At 29.8% G+C, this 12,438-nt stretch overlaps 1 protein-coding gene across 1 annotated transcript; it reads left to right on the forward strand.

The window, feature by feature from the left end:
- Nucleotides 1-1,681: 1,681 nt before the first annotated feature.
- LOC110698144 (101 kDa malaria antigen-like) lies at nucleotides 1,682-4,730 on the forward strand. Its single transcript, XM_021875553.1, has 3 exons — nucleotides 1,682-1,859; nucleotides 3,633-3,660; nucleotides 4,517-4,730. Exons 1-3 carry the CDS (start codon nucleotides 1,682-1,684, stop codon nucleotides 4,728-4,730), a joined length of 420 nt encoding a protein of 139 aa, XP_021731245.1.
- Nucleotides 4,731-12,438: the final 7,708 nt, after the last annotated feature.

The raw sequence follows: 12,438 nt of genomic DNA on the forward strand, positions 1-12,438 counted from the left end.
TAAGGGTAAAAAACAGTCAGATAAGCGACGGGCATAAGCAAGTACCGTCTGCTATTCCTACTTGGGCCAATTTAGCTTCTTTCGAAATGGTCAAGGGACCGCCTGTTTTTTCTCCGGATACTCGTTTGGACGGCTACATGCTTAAGTAAGGCAACTACCAAGCACACAACCGTCATGGGGCTGGTGACGCTCATACATCCAGCATACTGCATGCACACTAGAAATGCAAAAACTAAATTCAAAAATTGAATTTACAAAAAATTGAAGCAAAATGGCAAAAATTGAAATTGAAAGGTATTGATAGAAATAAAGCCGATTCAGCCGACAAATGTATATATATGTATATATATTTATATATGTATATATATGTGTATATATATATATGCATATATATACATATATATATATACATATATACATATATACACATATATATACATATATATATACATATATATGTATATATATATAACTGGGTTAGCGTGAGAACTAGCCGAATAATACGAACTAAGAACTAATCTGGACCGTCAGATCTAAGGGAAGAGGCGCGCGATCTAACGGCCCAAATTCATTCAGACAAATTAAATAAGGCACGAAATTTCAAGCGCCATTTTCTATATCTTCTCTCTCTTTCCTTTGAAAAACCACCAATACCGCCGTTTTTTACTGCTTAATTACAATATGTAATCACAATTCAAGTTCTATCATCTACATTTCTTAAGTTTTGGAACAAAAATCGCGAAACTTAGCAATAATTGGCGAAAATTAGGTATTACTTCAAAACTTTGAAGTTCATACCCTTTCTTCTAATTTTATGGCAATTTCTTACTTATTTTTGTGTTTTTTTCTTGAATTTATTGAATTTGAAGTAGCAGAAGTTGAATCGGAGTAGTTCGATGTTCAATTTTTGTGTTTCGAAGTTCAATATGCTTGATATTCAGGTACTTTCGGAATTTTTTTTGTTTTTGTCCAATTTCGTTTGATTTACTTTTAATTTCAAGTTAAATTTGTTGTAATTTAGTTTACAATTGATTAGAAGTTTCATTGAAGTTGAATCAAAAGGTTTATTTATTTATTAATTTTTTTGATGAATTTTGCCATAAATTTAGATCAGCTTTTTTTTACAAATTTGGTAATAAATTTATATCTAATTTTTTTTAAAGAATTTTTGTAAAAATTTATAACTTTTTATTTTTACGAATTTGAGTAATTTTGGTTCTATTGCTACTAATTTCGAGTAATTTTAGTTAATTTTTGAGTAGTTGTTGATAATAGTTAAAAGAAATCAAATATAAGTTAATATAAAATAATTTAAAGTGAATAAAATAAAATCATTAATTTGGAGTATTTTCCTTTGAGTTTCAGTAGTTTCCTTTAATTTTGAGTGGTTTATTTTTACAAGTAGATAGAAATTGGCTAAAAGTAACTTTAAATTGATTAAAAGTTAATGAATTACTATATATTTGTAGCTATTATGGCTTGAGTATAAATCAAGAATTGATGTGGTTGAAATGAGGAATGGATTTTTGTTTCGAAATGTTGCATGTATAGAAATCATTTGTTGTTGTTATTATAATAACAAGAGTTGATTTAAAAGTATATATATCAGGCAATATAAAACCATCAAGTATAAATCGAGAAAGTGTGATTCATTTTCGTTTTAAATTGCATGCAAATTAAAATGACAAAAAGTTCAAAGAAAAATGTTACAAAAAAACCTCCAACACAACCTGATGTAGCAAAGAAACCTCCAAAGGAAGATCCTACAGGGAAAAGAGATCATGGAGCAAATAAAGCTCCTGCAGCACAAAAGATATCGCTAAAGAAACCTGCAAATTCAAATAAATCTCCAATTAAAGGTATATTATATTGAATTAAAAGATTCAATTTATAAAGTAAATAGAAACAGTTAAAAAGTAACCCATTTGCCTTTATAAGTCTATGTTATCAACATAAATATTATGATGCATAAAATTACATAATTGAATATAAAAAGTAAATGATAAGCTTAATAAATTAAATAAAAATGCTTATAAAGTAACTATATATGTTTTTAAAGTTGTTTAACATGTTTTGTATTTATATATTCCTTGTATTAAAAGAAACTCATTGTTAAAGTTAACTGTATTAGGTGCAGGATTTCAAAAACCAAGTACTGATAAAGAGAAGGCTTAAGGAACTAGAACCTTCAGAAGGTTTATAAAAGTTTATTGTATTAGGTTCTAAAGTTAGACTGATATGTTGTGAATTAGGTTGTTTGTTCTTGAATATTTTAATTTTAAAAGTAAATGTTTTAATATCTTCTAGTTTAACAAAATATAGGAACTAAAAAAAGAACAAAAGCTGAAGTTAAAGATAGCAATTACGAACCAAAACAAGATAACAATGAAGAATTGAATCTGATGATCATCAGAAGAAGACAAAAAAAATACAAAAGCTCATTTAAAGAAGAAAATGAAGCTTGACAGTTTAGATAAGGAGGTACAACAAGTTATATAGGTTAAAGAAGGAAGTGACAATGATGATGGCTATCTGGACATCAAGAAAACACACTGCAAACACAATGAAGTATTTTATATTATCAAGGACTTTAGTGAGAGACAAAAATCAGATGATATGACAAAGATGCTTCCATGGCTTTGTCATCATTTCAATGAAAAAAGTTGTATACTCAAGATTGACATGATGAAGGAGTTCTCTGTAAGTTCCTATGATGTTCAAATGTTTTCTTGCTTGCAAATGTAACAGAGAACAAGTTGACTTAATAGTTAAGGAAGCAACCTATAGCAAACATCATGATTCAGAATAAGTGGAAGAAGAAGCTAGGTATTGCAGAAAGCGATGAAATCTTTGTGAATAATCTAGAGAACAAAATAAAGAGTCTAAAGGAAGGAGGTGATGATTTTAAAAGGTTCTTTGTGATGTATGTTTGTAGCACATTCTTGGCCCGCTTGCAAACAGAGTGATAGATTATAAGATAACCAGCTATGCAGACAACGTAAAAGAAATACGTAACTTGGATTGGTGTGGTTATGTACTCAATAACTTGTGAAAAGTAGTGGGGAGCTTCAAGAAAAACAAGCATAAGGAATCAAGAACAAATCAGTGGATGTGTCCTGATTCTTTTGATTGTGTACTTTCATCACCTTTCATTTTAAGGGTAGCCTGAACCAACAACATTGCCCTTAATCAAACATTGGACAGATGAGAAAGTAAGAAAAAGAATTGCAATTGAAGAAAAAACATCATTTGGTCGAGGAGAAATCAAGAAAGATGTAAATCTGGTTTGTAGAAAATGAGGTCAACAATCATACTTAGGTGATGTTATTGAGACTGCATATAGGAATTTTGCTAATAGAGAGAGAAGATTAGTCTCTTTTAACCTTCCAGATGGTGTTATGATAGATAGTGAAATACATGAGGCTGCACATGATGTGAGTATTTTTTCTAGCTTGCAATGATTTCTTGTTTATTGACTTGTTAGGTTTTTTTGTGTTTACTTTTTGTACTATTCTATTTACTTTAAATTTAAATGCCTTTACTTTGATCTCATTCTTTTCTTTGGGAGTTTGATCTATTATTATTTCGTTTTGAATATGTACTTTGGTATGTATTTTGCTTTTCTTTGGCAGCTAGTGCTGCTGCTGCTGCCTTGCCAAGGTTGCTACTGCTGCAATTGTTGCCCTACCAAGGCTGATACTGCTGCAGCTGGTTCCCTGCCAAGGCTGCTGCTACAGCTGCTGCTATGCTACTTCTGCTATGCCGCCTGCTGTTGCAATGCTACTTCTACTCTGCCTCCTGTTGCTGCTATACTACATTTGCTAGAACATTGCTGCTTGCTATGTGTTTGTTAAATTTTAAGTAAAATTGCATATAAGATTATTTAAGTGATAACCTTGTATAGTATGGTATAACCAGTAGCTTGCTTGTAGGAATTAGAATTAGATACTGATAAATCCAAATTTACTATGGATATTAGTCACAATTTCATATTTTATATTTATTTGTTCTGCTACTAGTAGTAATAATGTTTAGTAAATGACAAACTAAAAAGTAAATAAAATACACTACAAAGTGAACAAATTATCTTTAAAAGTAAATAGTATCATCAAAAGTATTGTAAAAACAAAATTTTGTTATTTATTTGAAGGAAGTTGAATAAGATCTTCTTTTATTGGCTAGAGATTCAACACTCTTTTCAATGTTACATGCCGAGCGTATAAGCTGCATAACACACAGGATTTAAAAGAATCAATCAAGTGTGTCTACATCGAAATCTCAACTATTTTCTACAACACAAAGGCTGATAGAAGACCTTAGAGTGCAAAGGGTTATTGATGAAATAGTGAGGATTTACGATGATTTGAGAGATGTATCTAATGTATTTCTATCAACATGGGAGGAGCAGCATAAAAATCCTGAAGCTATTCCCGATTATGATGGAGATAATAAGAGGATGCAGATGATCCTTCAAATTTTATACATAATGCTATTATTTTGGATGATGAAATTGAAGATTACGAAAAAAGGAGGAAAAGGAAGAGGACAAAAAGGAAGAGGAGAAGGATGAAAACAAAGAGGAGAAAAAGAAAGATGAGAAGGTGAAAGAGCAGAATGAAAAAGAACAAGAAGAGGAAGCTGATGTTAGTGTAGTAGTTGATGTAAATACTGCAAACCAGGCATCAGAACATCCATTCAACTTTTTGAATGAATTTGCTTCTAAGATTTAGTGTTATGTGGATTGTGGGAAAACAAAAACTAAAGTGAATTACGTATGCAAGTGTATGAAGAGCAAAAAAAAGCAGAATGCAAGAAATGCCAAAATTGCATCAAGTGGCGGCCGACTATTGTTTTCTGAAATATAAATCAATGAAAGGGTTAATATTATTCTTTAACTTTTAGCATTGTTTTATTTACTTTATTTCAAATTCCTTTTACTTTATAAATTTTAATAAAACAAGTTGTTTTTGTGTAATTATACAGTGAACAACTTCTTACACTTGAACCTCCACTTGTAATACCAAGGGATGATATGATAACTTTAGCACCAATAGTCCCAAATCAATTGATAAATTCAAGCATTGTTAAAGCATGGTAATTTTTTAATGATTAAATCAAGATTGACGGCCAGACCATCATGCTTTTTCTTTGGAATTGACCACAATGTAAGTGATGCATTGAATAAAGAATAGAATACATACAGAATATATACTGAATACATAATGTGTTTTGTGTTTTCATGAATATGCAAAGACCACTGGAGATTTCTCTCGCATCCCAGAAAACTTCTCAAAAGGTTAAAGATCGCTCTCCTAAATCAGTTTTAGCTTAATTAAACCAAGCTTGGTTAGATTGGCTCCAATTGTGCTATGCAAAACACCAGTTTATGGAGGTTGATTTGGTAAGTTTTTTCTAATGTAGTATAAATCTAATTTCAAAAAAAAAAAATAAATAAAAAATAACAAATACAATTATAATCTGAGGTGTTTATCCCAATTCTGTTGAATATCCATTATAATGTGGTGGTGGTGAACATGTTTAAAGGAAGCATCCAGTACTTGGATAACATAATTTATGAAACAACTGATATGGATTACTATAAAAATGTTGCATCTACTGTGGTATGATTATGTACTTAATCTAAAATCTATATTAAAAGTAAATAGCATTCTATTTTTATTATTAAGTATGAATATTTTTAAAGTTAATGATTTACATGTAATAGTAAATAATAATACTTCTAAAGTAAATAAAATGATTTAATTTCAATTATCTCAGGTAGAAGAAATGTCAGAGTTAATGAACAAACTACAGCATCCAAAAGCTGAAGATATAATGTCTTATGAGTTTGACAATGTATCATTTCCTTGGAAATCAACAAAACAAACACTTGATTGTGGTGTTTTCTGTATGTTACATATGTTGTGCTTTAATGGGGAATTGTTTAATGGAGACTTAGGGTTGGCGAACAGAAGGAAGTTGTATCGTGCAAAAATATGTGCTTCCCTTGTTCTGTCAGACATCAATTCAAATATAGATGCCATTGTAGATAAAGTTTCAAAGTTCAAAGTAAGCAAAAAACTTGTTGTGGATGCTGAGTTTTTAGAGTTGAAGGAAATGATATATGTGTTAGATTTCCTAAAAGAAAACTAGGACTGTGTGGAAAACATGAGCTTGCAATTTAACCAAGTGATTGACTATGTAGCTATTAATGATTACAACTTGGTAAACAAAAGGTATGTAATTATTGCAAAATTTTTATTTTTTCGTGTTTGCAAATAAAATTATTCTAATGATAAACATATTACAGTGAAGTTGTAGGTTGGTTGGGTTAATCAATTGAAATAACAAGAGACGTTTGTAATTCATTACTGGATGAATGGAAAGTTACAAATTATTTGATCACTGCTTGGGCTTTCCACCTCAACTGTTACGAAAAAATGAGAGAAAGGCCTGAGAATCAGCTAGTCAGATTCTACTTTTGATTTGACCACATGGTAATTGATTCAAAAATATAGTAACACTATGGATTTGCCTTCACGTTTATAGTACAAAAATACAAGCTTTGTAAATGTGCAAGCTTAACTTGGAAAAAATTTGCAGGAAGCTTTAATTGTTTGTTTGAGAGCAAATGAGGAAAGGGGAGTGACCCAACTTCAAAAGACATGGGAAGAATGGACAAAACTCAAGCATTGGACTTGGATGCAGCTGAATGTGTAAGTTAAAGAAAACTTTTTTAATGTAACTAAAATATTCTTTAAAGTTAAAGTAGATATCTTAAAAGTAAATAAACAATTCTTTAAATCTAAAGATTAAATAATTTGGTTTGCAAGTATTTTTTCCTTTGAAGAAGGAAGATCATTATTTCGTTGTTGTCATAAACTTCAGAAATGAAAAGTTGACCAATTGGACAACACAGAGTACGACGATATAGAGGAATGGGAATCAATCAAGAGTTTTATTAAGGGTACAGTAAGCATAATAATATAAGTTAAATTGTTGGCATTATATTGTATTTCAATGTTATCTAATAACAATATATATGTTGCAGGTAAATCAAATTAAAAAACTTTTGAAGAAAAGAAAGTATCTAAAGGCAGAAGAAATGCTGAACTACAATGTTAGATTAATAGAACTTCCATCCCAAAAAGTAAGGCAAGACAATTACTCTGGAAGCTATCTATTACTGCACATTAAGGTTTATGATGGTGTGGATGGCTTGGGACTGGGATCTATCCAACATGTGAGTTGATATTTCTGTTTTTATAAGTTTAAATATTCATTTATGCATTGTCTTAAGTTTTTGAGCGTTTTGTTTATCTTTGGTTTATTTCCAAGAATTTGAATGATTAAAACACCATCATATAAAAACACTACTTCTAATAATTCTCAATGAAGAAAACCAAATGCAAACCAAACTACTTACAAATATTGAAGAATGGGAGTTAAAGAAAAAGAAAATAATATAAGAATGATGTTTATTTTTTTATTCATATAAAATATAATAATTTTTGTTTTTTTACAAACTACAACTAACTCTTTAAATTCATTAATATTTTAGGAGGCAGAACAAAACAAAACTAAGAAAGAGAAGAACAAGGAATAGATAGAAATGGTGGTGGTAAGAAGAAGATTTGGACAGCATAGATGTATAGTTTTTAATATTAGTGTCTAGGATTAGTATGATGTTTATATTATTGATTGAGTTTTGTGGTGTCTACAAGATTTATATGATGATTGTATATATATATATATATATATATATATATATATATATATATATATATATATATATATATATGTGTGCGTGCGTGCGTACGTGTGTAATTTCTTAGTATAGAAAATTTTGTTTATATATGTGCATATAAGTTAAAAAGTACACAAAACCTTTTTGAAAATAAACAAAATATATCCTAAAGTAAAAGGATTATCTATTAAAGTAATATATATTTTTATTTTCTTTATTGAGTATTCTTATATTGCAAAAAAAATATTTGTTAATATATTTGCATATAAATTAAAAAGTAAAAAAAAGTTTTGAAAAGTAAATGAAATATCTATTAAAGTAAAAGGATTATATATTAAAGTAAAAGGATTATCTATTAAAGTAATGCATAAAAATGAGAATAATATTTATGTTGTGTATCTATTTTGGTTCACTCACTATCATATGGGGTAAATTTTTATTAAATAAAAATGTATGTTTGAAAATATCTATTACATGTAAAGTATAAGAAATATCTTTAAAAGTTAAAAAAAATTATTAAAAGTAAACAAAAATTATTTGCACTACGTGTAAAATAAATTATACATAAATGAGGTGTAAAATAAATTATACATAAAGTGATTGTAACATAACTTTGTGATGAATGTATAACTTTGGAAATTGAAGAATTCTTTAACAGTGGATGCAAAGCTCACAAACAACATCAAACACCTTCCATTTAGGGTTAACCCATGCCCTTAATTTGAAGATGGCGGGGTTAGGGTTTGTTGTGATGGCAGTGGTTTTGGGCATGATGTTGGTGGTGAAGGACATGGTGTTTGTTATAGTGTTGCAATTCATCCACCATTGATGATGGGAAAGGTTGGAGAAGATAAGGAAGGTTGAAGGAGGAGGGAAGGGTTTAGTCAACCACAAAAAAGAATAAAAAATTTATAAAGTTGCTATTATTTACCATTTTGAGAAACTGGGGTAAGCTCATATAAAACTAAGGACAAATATTAAATTCTATTACATGAAAAGTAAAAACAAAAGAAATATCTTTAAAACCTAAAAACAATTTGTTAAAAGTAAACAAAAATTATTTGCACTAACTTTGAGATGTAAAATAAATTATACATAAAGTGATTGTAACATAACTTTGAGATGAATGTATATAAATAAGGACAAATTAGAAATTCTATTACGCAATTCTATTATATACAAAATAATATTAAAAAAAAAAACTAAATGAACAGTATTAAAGTAAATGAAATGTATTACAAAGTTCAAAAGAAATTGCTTAAAGTAATTGTAGTGAATAGTATTATAATAAAAAAAATAAAAAAAAGTATTACAAAAAAGTAAATATTTTAAGAACTTCAAGGCATATTTAACATCAACTGCATCAATCTAATAATGAAGCTTGCCTATCCTAGATGAACCTGAAATAAATTAACAAAAAGTACATAAGTTGTAATAAATTAAACAAAGATAAAATAAAAGTAAATAAAACAATGTTAAAAGTAACATACCTGAGAAACTACATATTTGGATAGTTTCTACTATCATGAGAAACACCAGATTTCCCACAAGCTCTGCAAGTTCTTCCTTTTTTTTTGCTTTTTACTTCAACAGCTACCTCTTTGGCACTATTCAAGCGTTTCGAACTTCTAGCGGACCCTTTGTCGAGGCATTGTTCCGAGGCAAGATATCTACATCAAAAATATTAGATCTAACAAAGAGCTGAATATCAGCCTCTTTGCCTTCTTTGAAACTTACACCTGACATTCAAAAACTATAAGTTGTAGTAAAGTAAATAAAACTAAATAAAAGTAAATAAAACAAAGTTAAAAGTAACATACCTTCACCATTGTTCTCTTTCATGAGCTCTTCCTCAAATGAACACAATTACTTAACAAAATCAAACATATCATCCTCACAACCCTCTGCTAGACTAACACAAGAGAACATTTTTGACCACACATCAGAGATTGGTTGCTTCTTTTTGTTGAAGTTAGAAGCCTCATCCACTAATGTAGATTTCTTCTTAACATCTTTTCACCAACAATTCAAAACATAATGTTTAGGGATTTCAGATACTAATTTACCTTTCATAATGAATAATATATGTCGGCACAGAACACCCTGACCCTCAAACATCTTGCAAGTACAAGTACACTCTATTGTAGATAAATCAAATGTAACATTAAAATTCCTTTGACTTTCATTATTTACAACAATAGAAAACTCAACTCCATCACCATAAGTAGAATTACAGCTTTCAATACCAAAAGAAAAAAAAGCAGCCTCGCATTCTTGTTGAAATTCATTGAAAACGAGTATAAACTGAAGAACCATGCTTCTCTAACTTTAATGGAGTAATCAGTATATGCATTTGCTTGTTCAGTCTATTATGTTCATCTTGCTCATGCCTTTGTGCATCTAAGGTTGTTTTGTACCAAAGGAGAAACTCAACACATGACACATGAAGATATATGAAATTACAAAAAAACTTATTTTCACCCTCATATCTAGAGGTTGATCTTCACAAACCACCCATATATAAATCCCTAAAATAGGCTTGGATCCAGTGATGCATGATCTTGAACATATAAGCAAACCATTCATAAGCTACCAAATCATAATTTTCCATCACAGAATTCCAACCATCAACAAACTCATTAGGTTCAATTTCCCTGTCCCAAACAACAACGCAAATTTCTTTCAAAAAGTCAGTGTCATTATATTACTTTCTCAGGCACTTTCCCCATGATGTGTCATATGCATAATCAATGTTTCGTTTTGGTAAAAAACTTTCTGTATTGCAATACCCAAAGCAGGGTCTTGGTCAGTAATAAGACAAGAAGTCTCATTTCCTAGATACTTTAGAAAAGTCTGAAAAAGCCATACAAAAGATTCTACATCTTCTTTAGATAACAAGGCTGCACAAAATGTGACACATCGTTTATGATGGTCAACTCCAGTAAAAGGGAAGAACACTTAGGAGCTTTTATTTGTATCATACGTGGTATCAAGAAAAATGGAATCCCCAAACAAGTGAAAGTCCTTTCTCCCTATGGGATCAGCCCAAAAAACCCGTGTTAGATTCCTAGTTGCATCAACACAATAGTCCAAATAATAACCAACATTACTGTTTTTGACTTTCTGTTGAAGGTTTTCTACAAACATTCCCATTAGCTTAAGAAATATAAACTTTTAAGTCACGAGAAAAGTTTTTAAATTTATTTTTAGTGCCTATCACATGTTAATAACCTCCACAATATTCTTTAATCATGCTATAGGACATAACAGCCCCAATGTTCAACTTTGAATTATCAAATATAAACTTCCTATGAGCACAAGTTAAGCCATCATCATATGGTTTAGTGACCTGTCTGGTAGTAGGAGTTGAGATGGGATGATAATGACTTTCATGAAAGAAATAAACCATATACTTTCCATCATCACAATACTTAAACTTAATCATAGCAGGACACCTAATCCTCTTGACTATTTTTTTCCTAAAAACAACACCTTTAACATCTTTTTTATCTTTCTTATTATCATTGACAAAACCTTCTTTGTTACAAACCAAATATTTAATAAGTACAAGACCCTTTTTACCATCAAGACCAGCCAACTTTTTTTCTACCTTGCTAGTACTACTACGGTTGAATCCACATTCACTCGCATACTTATAATAAAAATCAATTCCATCTTAAAGACAATTAAATTTCATTCCAAAAATAGGCTTATTTTCCATAGAACAACCAGGTTTAAAATCATTACCATCTTTAGAACTATAAACTGTCCTAGGTAATACAACATGAGAAGGAGTTTTTAAAATTCTTGCATTAACATCTCCAGCTTGAACATCAGGAGAAGAAAGCCCAACTGTTTCAAACATCATCCTGAAAAGTAGATGAATCCAAATTAAAAGTAGACAAAACATCACTAAAAGTGAAAGAAAAACAATTAAAAAAATGAGGAAATGAAATATTTAACAAATATTTCGGACATCATCCTGAAAAGTAGATGAATCCAAATTAAAGGTAGACAAAACATCACTAAAAGTAAAAGCAAAACAATAAAAAAAAAATATTGAGGAAATCAACATGTCAAGCCAAATTCTTCTAGGAACAACAACTTCTTGGAACATCCTTATGTAACCTTTAGAAGTACCAAATTATAATTGAGAATAGATAAACCAATTAAGAATCAATAATATGGAATTGCAACAATGGCCATACAAACAAAACCTTTAAAATACGCTTCATTCAATAGGAAAAAAAAAACCAAGTACTGAACCAAAGAAAAACCCACATAAATAAAAACCATCATAAATTCATATAACATATATTAAGATAGAGGAGGGCAGTCAAACTAGTAGTTGATCCCCACTCATTAGATTAAGGAATTTGTAAGTCAAATTGATATGGAAGGATATAAGATAAAAAGGCATTTAGTCATTCAGATAAGCAAGCAACAGTGCATAAGACAAGCCAAGGGATACAGTAAGAGACAAAACACTTGGTGCTTAATATGGACACAACTTAACGAACTACTTCCATCAGATCCTAACAAATTTTCATGGTCATTTGAAAAAAATAACTCAAAGCCCTTGCGCAAATGTTCAGGTATCACCATTTGGCAGCTTAAATTGTGTTGAGTTCTAAGAAAAATCTTAATAGCTTGGACTACATCCATAAAGGAGAGCAACCCTCTTACAAATT

Source organism: Chenopodium quinoa, unplaced genomic scaffold (assembly GCF_001683475.1).
Source record: "Chenopodium quinoa cultivar QQ74 unplaced genomic scaffold, ASM168347v1, whole genome shotgun sequence".
In the NCBI taxonomy this organism is placed as follows: Eukaryota; Viridiplantae; Streptophyta; class Magnoliopsida; order Caryophyllales; family Amaranthaceae; genus Chenopodium; species Chenopodium quinoa.